A 25,198-nucleotide genomic window follows, 5' to 3' on the forward strand; every position below is an offset into this window, starting at 1 on the left:
CAAGATCTGCCTTGAGGTTTATTGCAGTCTTGCCCAGAAAGACATGTTCTACTGACTCCTGAGGCAAATAGTGGGGAAGAGCAGGAATAGACTCAAAATTTTTAGCAGGCAGTTGCTGACATGTTCTTGACTCTTAAATTACTTCAAGGAAGCACAGGAGACTTCGTCCCTTCACATCTTTCACTGTAGCTCCAAAGTTTAGTTCTTTAAATTAGAATAAGCTTTAAGTACCCTCTAGTCCTGATTTTGCAGTCTACAAAAACTTTTCAGTAAATAAATGCATTACTTTTGTCTGAAACAGGAAAATTCCTATGCGTGGGCTTTCAGCACTGTTACAATCTAAGCATGGTACGATTCCCAGTGTGGATGGATGCCAGTGGAAACCCACCAAGTAGGAAGAGTTCACTCCCAGATACAAGTTGCACTATGCAGATGGTTGCTTTTCTTTGTGGGGAGGAAAAAAAAAAAAAAAAGAACCAAACAACTGCAAGCTGCTGACCGCAGATCCAAAATAGCTTTTTGGAGGCGGGGGAGAATGCTGTAAGTTCTATTTCTACTTCTGTTCATTCTTTAATAGGGATCATCACCTCTTCTGGATGAGCTTGTCACAAAGACAATAAACTTGGATGGTAAACCATTTGGTGCAGAGGTATTATTTCTGTTTAGACAATTGCAGAGGGCCCACCCACACCAAAAACAATGACTAATACCCAGGAATGACTTCCAGGAAGACACCAAACAAAGAAAGCCACAGTGCCATCTTACATGACAGCAAAGCAGTTCAGCCTTGTTCTGCACTATTGCCACTACTGCTTTTATTCCCTCCTTCACTGTGTTCCCACTGCCCCACTGCTCTGCTCACTTAACTTTCCTCAGCTCAGCCCTACAAGACACTATTCTCTCATTCAAACTGATGCCTTCTGAGGTTTTGTTTTATACAGTTCCATCTTCGAAAAGACATCCATAAACTCAACTGCCAGAAAAAACTTAATACGCTAATACATGAGAAAACTACTTTTTCTGCAATAACAGGCGTGCCAAGAACTCCTCTTGGGTATCTGGAAGGATGTTGTGATGCCAAGAAACTTCAGCCATCTCCTCCTCACTTTCTACTCCCTGCTCTTCACCAGCTCTGGAACTAATTGAACCGCAGTAAATGACAAAAACCTTTTATCCTGATCTCCCAAAAATGATCATAAAATAAACACCACATCGAAACACTGAAACAAAGCTTCTCGCACAGAGACAATAACAGAACACAATGAACCCATGAAGTACCTGCTACAGAATATTATTCCCCATTCCTACACAGATTGAAGAGGAAATAATTTTAGCACAACTCCTTTTCTGTAGCACTTAAATCTTTGCATTTACCACCGATGTACTGCTTTGCAAGGCATTCTGTCACCACATACTGAAAGAAGCTGGAAGTGACCTAGTTCATCCTCAGTGGCACAAAGTTGCACTGTAACATACTGGTACAGACAGAGTAATATTTCAAGAGCAGATTAGAAAGTTTTTGGCAAGGAGAGATATTGTCCAAACGAAACAAAAAGTTAGTAAGTGTTGCTTGATATCCAGTGCTCAAAAATGGGACATAAACAGAACAAAAACATTTAAATGATGCACTGTTTCAGTATTAAGATTTAACAATCTGGTGCTGAATATGCTGCAGTATAAATAGTGCCTGGACTCAGATCCAGTAGAGTAACACACAGCACTCATTCACAGCACCGTATGTCTCCAGTGCTGGCTCCTTGAGTCATATTCCACTTGCCAAGAAAAGCTGTTTTTCTTAAGGGGATAGTTTACTTAATGTTATCTCTGGTGACAACAAGAAATGCATATAGTACAGCATATATTAGTCATGAAATGAGCATCAAGGGTCCACTGAGTAAAATACATGCTGGGAAAACAGTTTAGCTGCTGACATCCTCCACCTCCTCCTGCTATATAATAATTTAAAGCAAAATCACCTAAAAAATCAGAAATCTATACTGGCTTCACAGAACACTTGGCTTCCTATGTTTAATCTCGCCAAGTTTTCATGTAATTGAAAAAATAAGCATCATATGTGCCCCATAAGTCACATCTAAATTGGTAATATTTTACAAGAGGCTTTATTTTTCATTCAATTAAGGAAAGCACTCAGAGAGCACACCATCTGCAACTGCTCGGGCCTGGAAATGCTGGCAAAGGACAAAGAGATGGTCAGGAAGCACTGAAGTTACTAAAGGTGTCCCCAGACTAAAAGGGTTTAAAGAAAAAAGCCCAGTGCAGCCAGAGTGCACCATGGGAAATACTATGCAAATTGTTTTACAGGAATGTCTGCTACTACTGGAAGTTAGGGAGGTTTTTTTTTTAATCCTCCTCTACAACTGGAGAGGAAATTGTTTTGGCTGGATTTAAACAAACACAGGTGTTACCATAATGCTCAGTGCCTCTGCACATTAACACCTGCTGAGAGTCCTTTACTCTGTGTTACAGCACTGCTGATGCACGCTATTTTTTCAGCCGGTGTGATATGACGTGTGAAATATTTTTTTCCAAAGCACATTAAGCTGGTCCAAACGATAGCCAGAAGCCATGGTTTCCATTCAGCTCCTCAGCAGACTTTACAGGTGCTTATTTCATGGCACCAACAGTGTACTTAAGGCAACTCTTGGGCTGTGTTTGGGAAGATGATGCCAACTTGTTGAGCAAATGCGTTCTCTGCACACTAGAAGACATCTCTGAATGACTCCTCAGTAAAAACTGAGTGGTCCAAAATTTCCCCCTAAAAAGGTCCGTTCTTATCCAGGACTGGACATTTCCAGCGTAACAGCAACCTCGAGAGGAAAGCAGCCTGGTAGCAAGGGGTCACTTCCACATACACAGTTTTTGACTGTTCCTCTCACTGACTCCAAATGGTATAGCTCAGGCCTTTAAAGAAATCACTTTAACTGGCCTGGCTAAGCTTTTATCCTACCACAATGGAGACTTGGGACTGGGGACACGAATGAGCAAAGGTCACTGTGTTATTAATGAATATACTACTGCTTCGGGAGAATCACTTCACCGCCCCAGACCTTCTCAAAATTATGTGTGCATAATGCAAAGCAGATCAGAAAGCTCAGGAAATCCAAAAACGTGTTTCTTGAGTTCCCAAAACCCTTCTGTTAATGAATCTGGTTCTTCCTCCTGTATCTATTGGGACTTTTTTCCTGTAAAAGTTTTTAAGGGAAAGCTAACAGATTTCAATGCTTGCACACACTCAAGAAATGGCCATACACTACAACAGCTCTCGACTCACCTAGAAATGACTGAATGCAGCCCAGGCCAGCTAGGCCATTAAAGACAATAAAGAGACCAGTTTTCTCAAAAGCTTTTTCAAAACCTATTATAGAAGAGATCCTCTATCTATGCTGACTATTGGTTCTTGAATGGCATGTACTTCTATAGTCAGGTCTTTTATTAAGTTTAAGCCTCAGCTTCATCAAAATGCAGACCAGGAAAAAAGACAGAGTAACTTTGTGTAAAATGTGTGTAACTCCCTTTACCCACAAGAATGCTGGAACACACCACTGGCAAACTTTTGTGAGCTCAAGTGTCAGGTTTGTACATAACAACCACTGCAATCTACTGCTGTCACTCCACTTAGGCCAACGATGTGCCACCCTGCCAGGATGTTTCATTTAAAAAGCAGCTCCTTTGGAGAAGAAAGTGATAACTACACAAGTGAGAGCAGAACACTACACTGAACAGAAGCCATGACCTGCTACATCACATCTGACCCATTCTATACCCAGCAGAACTTGTCACAGGATCCTCAAGAGCTTTATTTTATGGTATCACCAGAAAAAATGACGGACCTAAAGCACTGGGATTATTCCTGGGATGTCACTCCAGTGAGATGTGAACTGAATGGATGCAAGGTTCAAGCTAAAGCAGACTTCCAGAATAACTACTTTGATCAGGAGAATGAAACAGCAAAAGGCAGAAAGCTGCTTGCTAGAAAAATAAGCTGGCAAACCCTTTTCATGATTATGTAGTTTACACTGTCCCATAAAAATCATTTATCTGTATAGGCTAGAAACCTCACTTGTCATTGCAAATGGAAAGATAGCCACACAGTACACTCATTCTAAGAATGCCACATCTGGGGTTTAGAACATATACATCATAGTCTAGCTACGACACTTTTTGGTCCTAAACACAATGAAGTCTGGGTCCTGCATCTCCCACTCACCTGCAGAGGTAACTTTTAATCTGGATAGCCCCATATCAATTACTGGGGGCACCTCAGGTACTCTTCTATATATCACTGCTGTAAAATCAAACTCTTAAAACGGAGCATTTTCCAAATTCCTTCTTGTGGCTAAACAGAGCAAATAGGACCAGAACATGCTTCACCCTGTCACTGGCTCCCTTCAAACTATCCCCTGCTCCCACCACAGCTGTACTCCTGATTTCATCTTTCACAAATTATGAGCATAGCCGAATTACATCTTAAATGGATACTTGTAGTATTAATGCAAATGCATATGCAGCACTAATGTGATTTATTTTAAATGCTAATCTTCCAGGGTTAAAAGATAGTCAGGTGTCCTACAATTTGTTTCCTTGCATCCCAGGGATCCCAGGACCACAGCCCAAGAGTTGTGGACTGCAAACACAAGGTTGGTTGAAGAACACAACCTTGCTGCTGCCTTCTGAATACAATCAAGTAGTTTTGATCAAGCATGGTGCTTTTTAACAGCTGCTCTTACCAACAAAACAGACACTCAGGAGAAACTGCAGGTTAGCATTAACACCCAAACACTTCTGATTTCTTTCACAGCTCCAAATGTAAGACCTCAATGGGACACCCAATAAAAGCCCCACTTCTGGGACCACCAAGGCATTTCTCTACCAGCCACTACTGCAGGACTCCCCTCCAGGATGGGTAGGCTCTTGTGACAGTGATTGCATCTGTTTATCCCCTTCAAAGGCATCTTGTCCCTATGCTTTAGCATGTAATTTTCCTTTGTTGAGCTGTGTTTTGTTACAGAAATTAAAAACTGCCTGTCCTATGTAATAAGTATACAGAATTACTTATTCATAAATCAGTTTGCAGAAAACTACTACTCTGCAGTACGTTAACAACTTGGGCTGTATTTCTTACCTCTATACTGGCTGTAGTATACCATCACATTGTAACAACTTAAAGCCGTAATTTGTAGTTATTATTGTTAATCCAGCAAAGGGAATGACTTTTCAAGCAGAAAGGATGATAAAGTTAACAGGAAAAATTAAAAGAAAATAAACTGATTATATTAATTTTTTGTACTATATTATTGAGCTGTCTTTTCTATCTTTTTGGGAAATCTAAAAAAGCATTATGCTGCCTTTGCCCACTGTTTTAAGGGTGCCTGTATTACTCTACTGAATTTCAATCAATGACATATTGGGGTAAGAGATGGAAAAAACAATCAGCAGAATCCTCCCCTGTACTTCTAAAGCATCTTTCATCAGAGGGTCCCAATGCACTTTAAAAACATTAATTAACTGAACTTTGGAACATCCTACATGTGAGGTAGACTGTATTCTGCCAATTGACATATCGGTGATTTAGTGATTGAAAGCACACAATGAACATAATCCTATGCTTATGCCAATACAAAACAATCTCCCTCCTTCCTCGTTTCAGTCCATAATAAATAATTCAGTGAGAGAACAGGAATAAACGATGTGATTACACTGTGATGTACACATCCACAAATCAACAGGAACACCCACAATCCCTGAATGACGAATGCTCCACCCCAGCTCATGAGACTTGTGCAACTTCAGGGCTCTGCACAAAAGGGTGACCTTCACCCAAGGGGAAAGCACAGCCACACGAAGCTCTGGCAGCACAAAGCCCCTTGAACTGTGGCTGCTGGAAGTCCTTGCTCTTGCTGTTTAAAAATGCTGTCATAAACTCTGTGTACCAGTGATGGTTTAGAGCACAAAATTCTGTGCTGCAACAACACAAACAAGTCAGTCAATTTAAACACTTTCTGGCTTGCACATCTGTATCAGCACACAGATTTTAATATAGACTATGCATTTACATCATTACATCCGATATTTATATGATTATATATATTAAAAATTTTATAGAATCATGGGTGTAACTACCAATAGAAAGCCTGTTAGTGTTACAAGGTTTAATGCCAAACTTCAGAGTACTTTCATAGATGAAAATCACTTTGATACATGAAGCTTGGTTTTGAGTTTTTAATTTTTTGAATGCTAGCACTGCCCCTTCCTTTCCTCCAGCATGACTGTACTGAAGTATTTGACTTAAATAACACACACTAAACAGTTTAATGGCTTGTAGTTCTACATATCAGGTTTACATTTTACAGTAAAAAGATTGTGCCTCGTGTAATAGATGCTGCTTCACATTTGGGAAACATTATGTGAGGACCCTGACTTTTATTAGATTAATTTAATATAGGCACTAAGTTACTAGACTAAATTAATAAAGATCTTCTTAAAAAAAAGAAAAAAACAAGAGGGAGAGAGAGCAAGAGAGCAAACAGAATGAACCCACAAATTAAATAAAATTTTCTGGAGCTTGTTATTTTGGAAGTCTTTATTTAATTTTCCAACCCCTATTCTGTTTGAAAAAACAGTCAATAACTGGTAAGGAAACAGGAAAAAAAAAGACTGATGTTATTTACTTCAGGGGATTATTTTTAAAACTGTTATATGATAGAACAGGAATACCACAAATAAATGGAAGGGCAAGGAAGCAAAGGAAGTACTAGTAAAAAAACAAGACAACAGGCCATTCACTTAAGTTTCCAGAGTGGATTCAATGATCCTCGTGGGTCCCTTCCAATTCAGAATATTCTGTGATTCTGAAGTATTTTTTACATCTCCTATATTACTTATAAAACTACCACCTCCACTGAGGAAAACCACATTTGGCCCTGCATAACATCTCTCTTTTGTCAATTTTGGGGTAAGAGTGCACTTACCTGGGACAGCAAGAATATGCATAAAGAGAGGAGTCCGCTTCTCTCATCTGAGACAGAGAACCACTCCTCCAAATATCACTTCCATGGCACAAAGTCTTTTAAATCATGACAACTCATGACAGAAAGGCCACTGCATCCAGGTGTCTTTCATAACCCTGCCAGCCTGGAGCTCAGCTTCACCCTCCGTCAGGCTGCCCTCTCCTGAGAGGCCCCCTCACACTGGGGCTTTCTCAGTGGTATTATTCAATAGCCCCAATGCCCATAGGACTGCAGCACCTGCTGCATGTCATTAACATCATCCCCACATAATGCCCAAAGCAGGGCACTCCCCCCAGTTTTGCATTAAATTACTGTCTTTTGGGCAACCTGTGCTCTTATGGTAAGATTGCTTCTAGCTTAGTCCTGGGACACCTGAGCTTGCTCAGCTGCATAGGAACACAGGCTGTGCCTCCTCCCAGGGGGCAGTGGCTGCTGAACACCCTTGAAATCCAGAGTGTCACAACTCAGCTTATTCCCTGATCAAAGAGCTTCTTTAGCTGCTCCCATGAGGAGAGGATTGCTTTGCCATCTTAAAACCATGGCTGTTCTCCTTACTTTGGACTCAGCTGTCTCTCCTCAAGTCCCAGGGTCTCTGGCAAAATGTGCTGCTTCTCTGCCACCCCAGCATGGCACCAGGACCTGTTTCTAATTTAGTGCCTCCCAGAGAGCCAACATAAGCAGATACTGCTAGTGGGGACCTGCAACGTGCTTCCAGCTCAGCCTTAGAGACTGAGAACTGGGGCTTTAGTGTAGTTGCCTCAGTTGCTAAGAAACATGAATACAAGTGTACTCAACAGGTGGTGCTTTTCTCCACTGCACATGTTCCTGAACAGCCATAAACAATGCCTGGAGATCATCTCACCACAAATTTTGGACCTGGTGACCATATTGCCATCTCACCACCTCTAAGGGGCTGCATATGAATACAAAGACCAGAGCTTTACACAAACATTTGCTGTCCAACTTTCTTTGTCAGCTTTCTGCCAGCCCAATGCCATCAACACAACCTGGCTGACATCTTCAGCAAAAACAGGGTATCTGGGCAGGCAGCCTATGGTCCTCCCCCTCCAGAAGCATTTCTTGAGTTTTATATGATGTTTTCAAATGGAGGAGAGGTAGAAGACGTTTTCCCTCTTTGGGGAAAGCCCTGCATCTGTTTTTAAAAAGATGCCAGTGCCCCAAACTCCTTCAATTCACCCAGCTTCAATACTTGCCTATAAGCTTCACATGGAAAGTCGGTCTACTGAGCAGGAGAAACAGCACAATAACATGGCATTGCAGCTGAACACATAAAACACATTTTAAAGGTTATAAAAGAGCATTGCTAACAGGACATTGTATAGGATAATAGGCTTAGAATTAAGCCTACAGACATTGTTTGGCCTTGTGTGAATCTGAATATCCTGCCTACTCGCAGCAATAGCTACAGAGAGCACAGAAAGTCTGGCTCAGACTGCAAACATACAGTAGCCAACTATCTTTGTGTTGAGTCAACTACAAGTAGATTTGAAAATTCATGGGTCTCAAGTCCAAAGAAAAATAAGGGCATAGAGCATGCTGTGCTGCACAAACGAACCCCTAAACTAATGTAGTTTCATATTCTGGCCTATGTAGTTTAACAGCTTAATCTCTTTAGTTTAAGATTTGTGTCTTGGGGTTTTCCTTACACTGTATAAAGACTAGCAGAATGTTTTTTCACTAAATTACTACCTTTGGTTTGCCTTCTGTCTTTTCTTTCCTCCCACCAGACATTCAGTTCTTGACTTCCATGAGAAAAAAACAACATGAACAACTGAAAACTAGTAGGACAGCATCTAACTATCAGGGCAGAAAACTAAGTATTGCTGAGGAAATAGAGGGATTGAGGACTTTACCGATAATCTCAAACGACTGCTTCCACTAATTCAACATGAATGCAGTAAGTGAAGATACAGTTGCTGTAATTTTTGCCATTCAACCTTGAAGTCCTCTGCTCTCTGTAGCTGCCTTACTGTAAGAGTACATCCAGCTCCATACAGGACCTAAAAATGTGCACAGGCTTGATCCCATTATCTCTAACGACATTCAGTTAAGGACTAGTTTCACCACAAAGCAGTTAACAAGGGAGGTAGTACTTGTATTTTGGCATTTTTATATTAAAAATTTTTATGGAAGAAGAAGTATCCATGAAAATCTGCATGCACATGTGTATTTAAGAACAGGCAACAGACCTAAGACTGTTGATACTCTGGTCTCACTCACAGCATAAACAGGTAAAAGGTAAGGGATTAAACCTCACCCTTCCCTTACAAATTGATCAGCTAGGGAGAGACAGAGAATAGTATCTTTAAGGTTGCAGTATTTCTTTTCAAAATACTTTTTAATAACCCTAGTTCTTAATTTGGGCAGCATTGCCAATTCAGATAAATTTGATTAAATTAAGTAAGAAATTTTCCTTTACTGACACTTATTCCAGTTGATAATCTGATCTCAAGTTCCCCATCTCCCTCTTTTATTCCCAGGAAGAGCAAAAAAATTCTGCATTTCTGACAGGTCTAAATAAAGCTCTGCTGGTTACTGAACTATGCTACATTTCCTATCAAGAGAAAACAAAAGTGGAAAAAAAAAAAGACTAGTTCACCACTAGAGGAGATGACTCAGAGCAAGCAGGAACTGTTACCAGACTCAGAAAAAACAGTTTTCCCTTGTACCATTGATGAGCCCACATTAATGCTGAGATGAACCTAGATTTGTTTTCTTAGCCCACATCTTCCTAGAACTGAACCTATTTTCTTACAAAGCCACCAGATCCTTTTTGGAGCCTGTTAGCATTTTAACTTCGCGTTAGTCATTTTGTGAAGAAGAGACCGAGAAACAGAAAGACAGAAATAACTATTTTTTTAATTTAAATGATAAATTTCTGTGTACATGGCAAAGACTGGAAAGAGCTGTTCGCGTTTTGGATCTGGAGGTTTGCAGCACACACACATCATGCTTAGAAGCATTTCCAGTTCACCACTTCTTTAGTAGCAACTAAGATTGTCATGTAATCACAGCATATAGAAATTGTGGAGCTGCTTTGAAGAAAAATAACTATCCCAGCCAATATCAGCATGAGTGTTTAATGGACACTATTCAGACATTCCAAGACTCAACAGCCTCAAGCACTGGTGGCACTGTGAACAGTGAACACCCTTGTGAGATGGTGGAGAGCTCTAGTACCTGCTCCTCTTACCACTTCTTTCTCTTTCCTAAACTCCATCTCATGTTCAAATCAAAGAGATAAAAAATGCTGCATGGTGATATTTCAAGAGAAAAGGGAGGAAAGACTGTCATTTCTAATCATCTCCCAGAGCCCCAGGTGTCTTGGGCCCACGTATGCACAGCTTCTATGTGTGAAATCAGAAAAGGAATCCAGAGGCCCATTCCCAGTTCTGGGGAATATAATTAAGGAAAGATACAGTGGGATGATGCCTTATTCAGAACATGGCACCAACACTGGAAAATCCCTGGAATCTACCAGAGATGCCATTTCACCATAAGGCACAACCTATACTGCTGCCAGCATTCTCCTCTGTACCACAAATACAGAGTAACTGACTGGGGATTTCAACTAATAATACCGTGCTAAAGGAGAAAACAAGATGTAAATAACTACTTCACGAATTCTTGTGTAGGAAGGTGAAGACACTGTACACATCCTCCTAAAAGAATAGGCTGAACAGCCCTTCAATAATCCAGATATATTCTCTTCTCCTTACTGGCACAGGGAACCAGAGCAGACCCCAGCACTGAGGGAGCCTTACTAGCCCAACGCACCAAGACAGCTTTGGGAGTTTATCGTTCTCACAATCTGATTGATTTCAAAGGTCACCCTGGAGGAAAAGCCTCAATCTGGTTCCTGCCGACACAGTTGTTTCCCACAGCCAGTATCTATTCTCTGCTCTTGGCACTCAGGTGGTGGGATGTGGGCTGCACTGTGGGCATCTGCATCTTAATGAAAGTTTATTTTACTCCCCCAAAGCCTATTGTTCATTTGGAGACATGGAGTATTACTGGCTGTTTCATACTGGAGGTCTTAAGACAGGTATACACACCAAAGAAATAAAGACTTTCTGAGTAAGAAAAAACTTTAAAACTAAAGAATTACCTTAAAAATATGAGATGGCTAACATACTATAATAATTCAGACTTAAAACTATTTAAATTTCTTCTAATCAGCAAAAAAATACCCTCCTTTCTTCATTTGACATCTGAGTTTATGGTGGATGAAAATCCAATCAGGGGAGCCTATCAGCAATAAAACAGCTCTCATGTTCAGGTGATGACCCTGGTTTACAGTTTATCACACATTAACTCATTTGAAAAGCTCATGCAGTAAAGGTCCCAACCAGTGTGACCAGTCATCACTGTAGTGTAGATGGGAAAGATCAAAGCCACACCGTTAAAATTGCAATCTAGGAGAATAAAATTAAATATTAAATAAAATTGATAAACTAGAGATTAATGTATAGGATTTTGTAAGAAATGGCTTAGTCTAGATGAACTGTTCTAGACTAAACATATTGCTCAGATGAAATTCAAGAAGTTGTTCAATCAAGCCATGCTAAAAATTAAGTCCTACCCTATCTTCACAATCAGGAATAATTTTATTGCTGGAGGCCCAAAATAGTGGCCTCTTTGTTACCTCCTTTTTCTACTTCTCAGGTGAAAGGTTTTACATCACATGTTCAAAGAAGTGAACTGATGATACAGAGGCTCTGCATCTGGAGATGTCTAAAGAACACTGTTTATTTTAAAAAAATAAGGTAAGAGTTTGAAATGGAAATACTCTGTGTTTAGGCTAAGCTAACAAGCTCTTTACAAATGAAATGGAGGCACCAATTTCAAGCATTAAGGACTTAAGTGGGCTTTTATCCAGGTATGTACTGTACAAAAGGCTTCATATTCCATTAACTGTGGTGAGTACCTCCATGTGTCCTACATAAACAAAAGGAATGTCGTACCTGAAGCGTCTTTTGAGTCATTTTTATTTTGAAGGAAAATATCAGCCAATGTAACTAAGTATCACAACCAAACCTTTTGAGCAATCTTGGTAGAGCTGCAAAATAATATGATTATTATGGCTGAGAAGTTTTCTGCCAGTAGATGAAAGAGAATTTGCAGTGCTGTGTCTCACAAAAGACAGGAAGATTTGACAGGTTGATGGGCAAGAACAATGCACACTCTCCCTCAGCCTCAGTGGGACAGCAGAACCCTTCATCAACAACTGCCCCGGCCAGAAAATGGTCTCAACCTTTTTACCAGCCTTTTAGGTCCTTCTTGTGTACAAAGAAAATAATTGCAATTTTTAGCTTGCAAATCAATGAATAGATTTCTTTCCTGCTAAAATAGACCTCAGATTTGTCACAGTGAATAAGATGCTTTCACAACCCTGGCTGAGAATCCCTCACAGCAAGCAGCTCTGCTGGTCAGTGCCTGCTCACCTGCCCACCCAGGGCCACATCACTGTCACCTTCCTCCTCCTGCCCACACCTCTCTGCTCCTGTCTCTGAATGACGGCCAGTACCTCCCAGCTCTACAGGAATAAATCTCCAGACCACAAACCTCTAATATCCCTTCCTCCTCCTACCCCCAAAGCAATGAGTTACACTCTGGTTAGCTTGAGTCACGACTTCTTCCCATCTTCTTCCCGTGCGTTTTACTCAAATTTATAAACAGTGGAAGAGAGCACTAGAGATGCCTCCATGAGAGGGATGAGCAAGGGATGCCTGTTCCACAAGGGCCATGCCCAAGGTTGCTCACTCAGCTCATGCAGAGTGGGGCAGCCCAGAAAACACAAAGGTGCTGTTCCCAGGGCAGGCCAAAGCTGCCGTGGTAGATGAGAAAGGAATGTGGCAGGCAGGCGTGGCAACGGCTGCCAGTCAGTTCGCACCTCGGCATTAGCCTTCCTCACTGGGCACGTATGGGCTGCACAGCCAACTGGCCAGTTGCACACACCCCTCTCCCACTGCAGCCATGGAGAGAAAGAGACTGCATTTTTCCACTAAAATGACCCCCTTACTGCCAGAGCAAATCTTTTTTGATATATTCTCTGCTGGATTAGTTTTCATGTATGCATTATTAGATGCTCAATGGAATAACAATTTCTAAATAACAGGTGTGATATCTTTTAAGTGAATGCAAACATTATGTGCATAGCCACAATGAAAGGAGAGAACACAGCACTCAGCTTAAATCCTGCTTCCTTTACTGATTTTCACAGTAAAAGTAGTAAAGTATTTGTAGGGAGCTGATACAATATAATGCAAAGTGAATTAAAGTTAAAAGGAAAAAGTAAAAAACTTACTTTCAGGAACTAATATTTTTCCCCCTTCCTGCACATAAAGATATGTGTAGCTGTGTTAATTCTGGACACTACACATTTGATATGCATGCATGTAAATTTCGACACAAGTACACAGCTTGTTATAATGCAGAAATAAAATACAGCAGATGTAAAAAATCTGAAAAACAAACAATTTTTTTTCAGTTATTTCTCCTAGTAAAGCCGGAAGACTCTTTGTATTTCATCTTGGGATATGGACAGCAGTGGTTATTCTCTGACAATATTTCTAAGAGAAGATTTCAAGACATACAAAGTTGTAAAGTCACGATTCCTATTACAGAAAATTATCTTCAATCCTTTTGTTTGCCAAATTGCCACCAAAAGATGACATTATTTCAGGATATTCCCTGTGTAACACAGAGCAGCAGATTGTGGAAGTAACAGATATTTTGCTTTGGTGGATAAAAATCAGGGGAGAAAGAGAGAATCAGTTCATAAAACCACAACTTGCGTAACTGGTTTTGCTTAAATGAAAAACAAATCAACTGATCATTTCCTGGCAGATGAAGCATTACACTCAAACAGAATTTAAGAATTTTATTCTTTAATTATTTAGCCGTATTCTTACTCTCTCTCACTCTATTCCCTTTTTACTTAAAAACTTGTTTTTAAAAAAGATAAATTTTGAAGGAGAAACTCTGTCTCAAACTAGAGAAAGTTCAAAAAGGAAAACGTCAAACCAGATCATCTTGAAACAATGTATTTTTAAAACTTATGTCCATGCTTCCTCTGCTGTTTAACTTTCTCTCTTGGCAAAACTATTCTAAGAATTTTATAAAACTACTAATTTATTTGTTTAATCCCCTAGCTCCAGCCCTCCACATACGGCTTTTAGGTGGATTTGCTAATAAATTGTTAATACTTCGTTAATAAGCAGCGGCACAGCCTTGCCGGGGGAGTTTCCCAGGTGAGAGCTGAGCTCTCATGGATCCAAGTTCATCACTCGCCACATTGCTAATGAGACAAGTGCAGCCCAACATGAGGTTAATTGTCAGAAGCAATAATCTAAATTAAACTGGCCAACATTCAAGTAAAAGGTACCATTTAAAATATCCTTTTCCAATGAAAGCAATCTCAGGAGTTTATTTGCCTACTCAATATAAAATTCCAGGTTTTAGAAAAACCCTTCTTCTTCCCCTCTAAGGAACCAAAGTAATTATTTTTAATACAGTGACATATGTTAGACAAAAGTATTAAGGAGGGGGCTTCATTCCACTCCAAGTCTCAATGGAATTTTCCCTTATGTGATCACACATCTGAGCTCAGATTGTACCCTAACCAATGAAGATTTTTTGTTAAACAATTGCTATTAGCTGATAAGAAATCTTTTCACAAATAATCCCAAAACATGGAAGATCTAGTGTGACGTTCCCAGCACTGAGAAATATAATTAAAACAACATGGGGAATTTAAAAAAAAAGTGAGAGTTCACAAAAACATTTGAGAAATGGCTCAAGTCAACTCCAAGCTCACTTGGTTTTGGCTGGGACTCCAGGCTCACAACAGCTTCAGACTGCCAAAACAAATATAGCCACCCATTTGTTCCCGATGCTTTCGCCCAGGGAGGGACCTGCTCCTTTGCTTTCCCCTGCTACGATAATGACATGCCTGCTAGGATTTAACTGGGGTTCATATCCCTGCCCGCCTTTGAAACAATTATTATTCTGTTAATTGTGAGAAGAAAAGGACTTAAGTGGCACCTCAGACTGACATAATAACCAATACCATCCAGATAATTACTATGTATGGTAATTAAAATAATGCACATCATTTAGGCAAAAAGTTTAAAAAACCTTGGGGGAAAGTAGTTGGGGATATAATTCCACACAGGGAATTTGTTTAATTTTGGTTGTAACCATAGAGGAAAAATATAGCATTTAAGATAAATATTATTCATTTATCAGCATCAAAAAGCATCTAATAAACATGAATGTTGTGGTTGTAGCTACAGTGTTTTATGCATATGTTTACCCGTAAGGAATGACTGCAACATGTATGAAAAAGTATTTATCAATTAACCTTTTTTTTGTATTTTTAAAATTATTTAGTTCTTTGTCATTTTTATTAAGAAAAGCTGATAAATGGATACAAAACTCCTTTTCAAAACACTCAGTCATCTATACCTAATCTCTGCACTGGTGACAATCAGAATATCCAGGTTTTCAAAACTCCTTAATTTTAGCCTTGAACATAAGATCATTTTAAGGCAAGTAATGCAGTGAAAAATCTCTCGACTGAATAACGATAAATGCAACAAGAAAGAAAAATGCCTCACTAAATACTAGGAAAGACAGGGGATCCAAGTAAGTAATACCAAAAAAAAAAAAAATTGGCTCAGCATTTAATGATATTGCACAAGTGCCTTTCTTTTTCTAACACAAAGTTGAACTCTTGAATCACTACAGATGCCTTAGTCTAAGAGGTAGCTGGCAAACACAATGGCATGAAAAGGATCTTGCATTAGACACGGCCAGTTCCAGACTAAGATGCTGACATGAACTAGTTAGAAACATCTTTACATTTCTCTTCTTTTAAATCCCCATTTAGGAAGCTGCTGGTCCCTCTCCCAAACTTATAAAATTCAATCCACAACACAGAAGCTTTGTCACATTCCATTCCTTGGATGCATTGGACAGTCTACTGCCTACTCAGGAACCCAAGGGGAACATACAAAACAACACTCTCAGTGCACTAAAATGAACTCCAGACAATCGACAGAAGCACGCGTTTACCTTTGTTAACCAGCACAATCACCTGCAGCACGTTGTACTAGTAAGACAGCTAAAAATGACTTTTTCAAGACAAATAGGCAGCGCAAAACTGAGAAGATTCTAGATCTCCTGAACTTTGATGTAGGGACTAATCCTAGGCTACTGCCAGTGCTCTTCCTACCTGATTCTTAAGTGCATGCAAAAGCAAACAGCAGATGGTCAATTCATAAGACCGGCAATACTGGCATAATGAACACAGAGTCACCGGCCTGTGCCCACATTCAGCCAAGCAGAGGCTGATTGATCCACTGAGATCAACTGAGCAAAGACCAGAGATGCTTGGAGAACCCCTACAGAAGGTTCTTCATGGTCCAAGGTAATGTATTTACAAAAAACATTTTTCATTTCTTTTCCTATATGGTGGTTTGTTCTCTTTCTCCTTTTAAGTCTGAATCTCCTATTTCAGATGTGGGAAACAAGCATTTTAGTCTTCATTTCTCCCCAAATGTTATCAAAGGACAGTAACACAGTCCCACTTAAAAATGTACGGCAATACTTTAATGAGTAACTGTTGTAGATGTAAGGAGAGAAAACCATTTTGTTTCCAGCATTTAAAGCAAAAAGAAAGTCTAAGCAGCTTTTCTAATTGCACTAAAAAGATGCTAGGCAGCATCCAGTTTATCCGTTCTGTTTCTGAAGCTTATTCTTCATCCTTTCATTGGCAAATTGAAGAAGGGCACAACAGCAGTAAGGTCAGACCTGTTAAATACTCAGGACACAGGGGGTTGAATAAGAAAAGCAACGTAAAACAGCCTTGGTTTTTTCCTTTTTATCTCAAATGAAGTATGTACCATAGAAGTCTCCTTCGTGCCTGACACTTTGCACCTCCAGCAGCCAAGGAGCAAAAGGCACATTAGACAGCCATAGGACTTCTATCTGGAATAAACATAACATTTCCTGTCCAAAGACAATGATCCCAACCCGGCAAGCTATCCAGCAGTTATGCAGGCCAAATTGGTGAGGTTATAGTTAGCTATAGTTAGCTATTTCTGTCAGTTTAAAGCCCAAACTGCAAATGCTTATTCAGCCTTCTTACAGATTTAACAACTCAAGCACACCGGACGATGACCAACCTTGCAAGGCTAAGCTGCTGTTTTTCACTAGTTAGAATTAAATAAAAGCACAAAGACAGATTTTGAAAACCTAGCACACATTCAAAAAATTGCACTCTGCTCCAAGACCTAACACAGTAAAAGACTCTCACAGGAATAGCTATTTCCCTGGCAAGATAGCGCAATAATGCAATTACTGCCATTTAATTAATTTATATTCTCAAAATCTGTCTCCTTACAATTTCTAAGTATTTAGCTTTAACATCAAGACAGGATTTTCTGCCCTGGTTTGCCATAGCAACCCTTGCAACAAATGGCAGTTGTCTATAAAAAGGGGGGACTCTTTGAGTATGCATGCATGGTTTAGTATGGTTTGTTTTAAAGCGGGTCAGAGCACAATGGACCTTTTCTACCGTGCGGGATTGAACACCAACAAATCTCACTTCAAGGGCTGCCACGCTCCTCTGCAAAACGAAATGACACTGCTGCTAAGTCTGGATGTAATTACAGATATGAAAGGATGGCTATGAAAGTTGCTTGTATCTTCCTCCTCTACTATAGATGTATTTGCCTACAGCTGTTAACATCCTGAACAAGTAACATGCAGCAGACTTAACATTTCCTTTCATTTTAAGTATTAGTATACAGTGGTAGCTGTTAGAGCACATTTACCACTAAAGAATGAGACCTTTGTCTGTCTATTGCAAGCAGAGCTCTGCCCTGCCTGCTTGTGCAGCCCAGGGCAAAAGCTATACTGGGAAACCTTGACCTCCGGCCCAACAAGGACACTTAGTAGGGCTAAGGGTAATCCCAACCTTTCCTTGCTCATTCAGTTTCTCGAGCTGTTTGAAGCAATCATTACCAAAACAGCTACATTTTGCAGTCGTATTATAAAATGAATCATTGTTCAACAGTCCAAGATTGCTAAACTTGTTTTATGCATGGTTTAGAGTAGAGTCACTGGTTGCTCAGACCCCTCAGAGCTGTACTCCCCCCAGTCCAGTCGCAGCAGGGAAAGCGCTCGTCTTTGGCACTACTCCAAACATAGGATGGTGTAACCGAGCAGCATTTGGCCTCTAGTGTTCCTTCTCACCAGTTCCGCATGAGATAGCCAAGATTTTTTTTGAGCCAACCCCATATGAAGAGCCTTTACCTCCAAGAATCTCTAGCTTTTGCGCAGTTTTAACACAACAACTTCTGGGAACTGAAATATCTACCACTCTTCTTGGGGTACTCTGATTATACCCTCTGAAACATTACTGCTCAGTACATGTTCCTACAGGCACAATTTCTGTTTTAAGAGAGCCTGTGGAATATTTCATGTTGGGATTTGGAAGGAATGAATGAATGCTCCATTATTCACCCTGGTGGTACAGCAGTGGTTGCTCTGAAGTTTTACAATGCAGCGTATTGCTGTAATGACATCATATGATGACACAAATCTCCCACAATTTCTAAAGCTTCTGATGAATGTTCCTCCATAAGCACCTTGTTAATGAATAAAAAAAAGAGTTAATCAAATAAAAAACTTTAGCATTTATATATTATTTAGAAGTCTACAGACAAGTACTAACTATCTTGTGCTTTAAAACCAAAAGTCTTTTACCTTCAGCTTCACAGAAAAAAGGCACCATCTTGATTTATGGATGCAGTCAGACAGGGTACCCTGCTTTCCACCCTATGTGAAAACCCCACAAAATACATGAATCTTAATTTGAAGTAGTATTTCTAAAAAGTTCTCTGAAAACAAAAAGTTACTGTGTTTCTTCTTATTACACCCAAGTGTTCATATTTCAACCACAAATAGTCCAAATTAACAAGTATTTTCCCCTTCTTTTAAAACCTTCCTACATACATATACGCATTAGTCAAGTTAAAGTCCAACTTCTCAGTCCTTGCCAAAACAGTGGATATTTGCTATCCCCCCACCTTCAATCAAACACACACAGACACACAACTAAAGCAACACCATACCCTACTTTAAGGCTCTTAAATCCAGGCTTCATGTGTCTCCCTACTCTGCAGATTTCTCCTTCCTCCAGTCCTAAGAAAAGTACTTGAAACCAAGTCAAATCTTGTATATATTAAGACACACATAGCTCCTTACTTTCAGTCTTAGAGTTGCCCCACTTCTGGCCTCTGAGGACACAGGTCGTCTTTGTCCATGACCCTGAAGTGGTAGGAGGATTCCTACAGGTCATCCCTATTTTGTTGTTCCAGTCTAAGTCACTGTGTCTCAGGTATTCACATAAGCAAGCAAGAACCCAAACCCAAGCTTCGATGATATATTAGAAATAACAATCAAATTACTCTGAACATCATTAAACAAAAAATATCCTGCAAAAGGATGGCTTTCAAATAAGGAAAAACATTCTGTAGTAAAATGGCTTTGGCCTATATCTCCTGTAGCTAAACAACTCACTCCAGAATAGCGGTATTGAGTTTCGTTTTCCATATCAGGATACAGCTAAAAAATTACATGAATGGAACACCCCAAACAAGCTCTTTGCAAACAATCAGGTATAGGATCAGTAACCATATACTAATATACATAAATTTATGTGAACCTGTGTTATCTATGCTCCCAACCCGCCTCACAACACATTATTTATTTCTTCATATAAAACAAGTTTGAAATGCAGCTTGAGATACATATGGAAAGAAAAATCATGTTTCAACCTCTGTCCTCAATTGCATCAGTGGAAATCAAAAACTCCACTGACTTCAGAAGCATTTGACTTTATTTACAGTTCTGTAACCGAAAATATAACTCAATTTTCTGGTAAAGAATCCCTTATTGAGGCTACAGCACCAATAACTATGAACATTAACAGCACTGTGTGAGCTGATTTTGGACCCTACATCACAGCACTGGATGCCCATTTAACTTTTCTATTTCACATAGTCTTCACACCAAGACAAACCTTTCTAGTTCCATTTTTGGCATTACTCCAATAGTAGCAGAACCCTGCATTTCAGTTTCTACCATTGCAAGAAATATTTTCCTCTGAGATATGAACCTCATGCTTATGTTTTAAGAGGTCAGGCCATTATCTCTACTACTACCAGCTTTTTCACTCCTGTTCTTACTTCTTCCTACTAAAGATGCAAAGTTCCAAATGACGTTGTCAGCCTGGATTCCTCCTGGCTGAAAAAGTCACGTTCATGGTGAGTAGTTCCTGCTTTGGCATCTCTCTCCCTCTCCCATCTCTCTTCACAGGACATCTGCTGGAAACAACTGCTTTTCCATAACCTTCACTAAACTCCGTTAGCTCCCTTCAGTCACTTCCAGCTCCAGTTTCTGTCAATCCCTGTGCTGTTCTGCCAGAACATCAGTAAGATGCTAAATAGTACATATAGTTTTAGGGAAATACCTAATCTGCAATTTTTGAAAGTTCAAATTGCTGTACTGCCAACAGTAGGAATACAGTAACAAGATATTACTTAGTACTAAAACCCTCTTTTTTTCTGGGAAGAATTAGAAAACATATGAACTGTCCTATAATATTCAGTGGTTTTCTGAGCATGACTACGGTCCAGCCACATGCCATAGTGTATATATAGCCTTACAAGTTTATAACATACTGAGGTTTCTGCTTAATTTAAATCTGCTACTGAATTCTAATATCCATTTCTCTCGTTTCCCCATCTCCACACATCCCCCACCAGCACTCGGTGCCAAAGGCTGAGAAATAACAAAAGGGCCACAGGAGGCCCCAGGCGCGTTTGAAACCAACCCAGCCCCATGTACGATCACACTGTCACGTGCCTGCACGCCCGCAAAGTAATGTGCTTCAGAGAGCAAGACTGCATCCCAAAGTTACCAACCAGCTTCTTTTTGTTCCCAGCAAATTAAAATGCTTGGATTCTTTTCTATTCCATGTTCTCATGCCAAAGACAGGATCATGCTAACAAGCTTCTGATGGAATCCTCTAAGAATTTTTTTTATCTCTACAAATTAAATTTTTACAGAGAAGATGAAGCTCCCCTTGTCAAGAGCCCCAGAAGTATGGGAAACAAAATGTCAAGAATTAACAATGCCAGATATTACACTCCCACACGGGGTTAATTTTTTTTTTCAAACAGCACGAAGAAATCTGTCCCACCCATCAGATGAGCTACTATACTTCTATTAGCGTTCTGGCACCTCCTTCTGTACAAACATAGCCCTTTTTCTATAAAACATGTTATATAAAAGACTTAATCCATCAAGCACGGAAATAAGGAATTTTTTTTTTTTTGCTTCCAGACTTGAACTGATCACTCCTCGCATAAAACAGCATCTTCTTCCCCCCAAATACTACATCACACAACTAGCTGGATGTAAAAAGACATTCAGTAGGTGTATGAGATAAGGGAAACCAGGACTAGCCTTCCTCTATATAAAGAAATTGCTACAACACAAGACCTGACTCAATGGGCCAATGCTCCACGACAAAATTAGAACATATTCCTGTTAAGCTACAAACTGCACTTCTCAACTGTTGTGGGGAAATAACTGCAGGTTTTGTAAAAGATAAATGCTATGCTAATATAAGAAGTTATTTTGTCATAAACCAATTAGGTTTTGTATCTAAAAATATGTGGACTAGGGGCTGCCTATCTACTACAGGATACGCATGCCACGGCTACATTGCTGCAATTGCACATTTAGATATACATCTTGCCATACTGCACATATGATGGTTTTAATAGTCCTAAATACAGTTCAATTAACAGCAGCTTGCATCCATACCCAGTTCCTGGATACGTGACCAGATGAAATCTAGAGAAAATGCTAAGCACTCAAAGGAAAACAAAGTACACGCTGTCTATTAATTGCAAGGGAGTTAACACTGCCATCATGTAATCCTTGGTGAAAACATGATTTTTTAAATTTATTTTTTTGATTTCTTGCGATCTATTAAAAGACATTCTATTTAAACAGCACTGCACAATTTCCAGACAACTAAATCTGTGAAAAAAGCCTTATGGCTTTGTGTCAGGTCTTGCCATATTATTATGGTGCAAAGGCTACATTAAATTTATCTCCTTCTAATTCTGGATTTTTTTAAAATATGAAGACACTGGAGGACTTTTTTTTTTTTCCATCTGCAGCTAAGATTTCTCCATCTCCTTCACATTTACATGCAAAACGAGAATTTGTGCACAAGAGACCCAGATATAAAAAGAGAAAGAATCAGGAGAAGCCTTGAAGATGTATGATGGCAATTTTGTTGTGTAACAGTCCCTCCTTCCACAAAACTGACACTGTGACCCTGGGGCATCACAGTGCCATACAGTGCTACAGCTGTACCTGCAACTCCATCCCAACCTTGGTCAGGAAGGAGAAGAGTGGGACAGGGATTTGCTGAACCTCAGTGGCATGGTGCTGGTGCTTACTACACTACCAAAAAATCACACTGCTGTCCCTCACAAAGTCACGACGAACAGGGCAGGAAAATTTGTCTGTCTCTCATATTTTCTGCTTTCTCTCTCCCCACTTTCCTGTACTGACACACACTCAAAACTGTGGAGCATAAGAAGTTCTTGCAAAATGAAGTTTTAATACAGAGCTACAGAAAGCTAAGGGAAAAAAAAAATCTCACGTTTTGATGATTACAAAAATGTTCCTTAACCTTGTAATTGAAATCACTTGGGATTATTTGGCATAAATTTTTTTTAAAGGGTAATCCACATTTCACCATAAACACCAAAGTTTTTGTCTCATACCACTCAAACCAGAGCATAGAAGCTCTCCAGCTAAAAATTATTACATTTCTTTTCTACTTGACTTTATGAAGTGCCATACTACCCTTTTGGTGCCCTTCTACAAAAATTCATAAATCCATCCATACATTGGGATTTAGACAATATGGCATTGATCTTTTAGGATCTAGGAATAACAATCAGCTTAATGGAAGCAGCTTTGTGTTAGTAAACTTCATAATAAAAGTAGTTCTGGATAAATAAACAAAAGAACGCCTCTATTATGCAATTCCAAACTAATCCTTGTGATAAATTTATTAATTCAACCCTCTAAAGGTCAGTATAATATTAATTTGTTCCTTGCACTAAATAATGTATTAGGGTTTAATCTAATCTGGTTAAACAGACGTTCAGCAACACTCAAACAGCCTTGGCACCAACACTGACACAGTGCACTACAAAATGCTAAATGTACTATAAAATATTTTAAACTTTCAATGCCAGAATACAATTCTATGAGAAGTTACAAAAGACGAATCTTTAACAATTGCCCATTTCTGCTGAATTCTGCCATAAGGTTAATACTCAATTCTCAGATTACTGTGTCACTTGGTACTGTTCAACACCCTGCTGTTTCCAAAGGACAACCTACTGGTTGTGTTTTCAAGGCAGGAAGGCAGAGTTGTTCAGGATTCCACTGAAGTCCCCAAGAGGGAGGGACATCCTAATTGTGCAGCAGAATGGCATCCCCTCAGGTTGTGGGACACTAATGGAGCCAGAGCAGGACCTACATTCCCCTTTACGTGAGGGAAATGCCCCACCTTCAGTAAACTGTTCTATACCTCATCCCCAAGAGAAACCAGACATGAAATCCTTCACCTGTGTGCTCCAGTCTACACTGTAGCATGTCTTAACTAGCTGGAAACCACTTTACATGCAGCAAGTCACCCTTTTGCTGAGCTAAAGCACACTTTTTGAATCAACAGGTCTCTCCTCATGAACCAAAGTTGTATGTTTGATCCAAGAAGCAGATCCCACTGCTTCTATGAATGCACTTAAAATGCACTTCCCTTGGAACAGATTTATCTCATTCTGCATAGGGTTTTATTTTATGGGTGGGCCTGGGCTTTGTTGATTTGGGTTTCTTCATTGCACAGCAATTAGTTGCAAAACACCTTAAGATGCATTGCTAGAATGACTGCTCAACAAATAGCACTTTTCATCTTATGGTAAAATATTCAGATGCTCAGCCCAAACAAATGGTGTCTGTAATAAAAATACTGCCATATATCTTCATTTGTACTAGAACAAATCCATTTTATTTGTTCATTCTGTGTTTTAGTGTCATAGGTCTCTTAGAAAAGATAATTTATAATTCCTTATGCAATTAGATATGAAATTAAGTTGTCTTAGTCTGCAGAAGAATTTCTAATGAAGAGACCAGGTTCAACCAGTTCCATGGAAAATATTTTGATAGCATCAAAAAAGACAGCATAAAGATCTTTAGTGTTTTAACAAATTAACACATGCCTTTTGGTTAAATTACTGTACATGCTGTTAATCTTTTAATTAGGTTCTCAATTTCACATACGCATTTATGGTAAGGAGGAATTTTAGTGATCAGAAAATGCAAATATATGGTGTTGCTATGCTCTTTTAATAGATATATCAAAAAAAGCAAATGACCCCACCCCCCAAAAAAACCATAGTAGGTGTAGTCCTTTATTTGAAAGCACCACAATAAATTAATAAATCTCTATTAATATTACTAACAAAATACCACTCTTCATTTTATTATTCAAACAAATACGCTTTTCAGATTGAGAAAAGACTTGTTCTCCACAGTTAAGCCACAGAAAAGGAAACTTTTATGTTTGTAATGCATGTAGCTTTTAGACTCATCATCAACATTTAAAAATATGTAATTGATGTTATCTATATACATGGATACATAAAGAGTGACGTTTGAAGCACATTCTGTGGTAGCATTTCAGAAAATGCCAATTTTCTCATGCTGACTGCCACATAATACTGCCTAAACATCTACTTCCAGGATCTTGAAAAGATACAGTATTATCTATAGCTCATTATTTGATACAATTTTTTCCTCAAGCATTTGGTTCATCCTCTGTTTCAACATAAGATAAACACTTTTTCCCCCCCACAGACTATTTCATAGATTCTATAGCTGGTGCCGAAGAAAAACCTACTTAGAAAGGCAGACAAATTGCCATCAGTTAACGATCCCTATGCCAAGGGACATTTTTAGCACGGTGTTGTCTCTGTCAAAGT

The 25,198-nt window shown here is 39.4% G+C and overlaps 1 protein-coding gene across 11 annotated transcripts in view; it reads right to left on the reverse strand.

The window, feature by feature from the left end:
• Nucleotides 1–25,198, reverse strand: part of SATB2 (SATB homeobox 2) — a 130,213-nt gene that overhangs the window by 74,087 nt on the left and 30,928 nt on the right. Inside the window, exon 1 of one of the 11 annotated variants that reach the window (XM_069022107.1) lies at nucleotides 8,903–8,944. The exons of 9 other annotated variants lie outside the window; for them this stretch is intronic. Coding sequence is in view for 1 of the 2 variants with exons in the window: in XM_069022105.1 (XP_068878206.1) it covers nucleotides 6,990–7,011 (22 nt within the window). In the remaining variant the exon portion in view is untranslated. Of the gene's footprint in view, nucleotides 1–6,989; nucleotides 7,201–8,902; nucleotides 8,945–25,198 lie in introns of those variants that run through there. One more of the 11 variants, XM_069022105.1, reaches the window with a different exon arrangement.

This window comes from Aphelocoma coerulescens, chromosome 7 (assembly GCF_041296385.1).
Source record: "Aphelocoma coerulescens isolate FSJ_1873_10779 chromosome 7, UR_Acoe_1.0, whole genome shotgun sequence".
NCBI classification, from domain to species: Eukaryota; Metazoa; Chordata; class Aves; order Passeriformes; family Corvidae; genus Aphelocoma; species Aphelocoma coerulescens.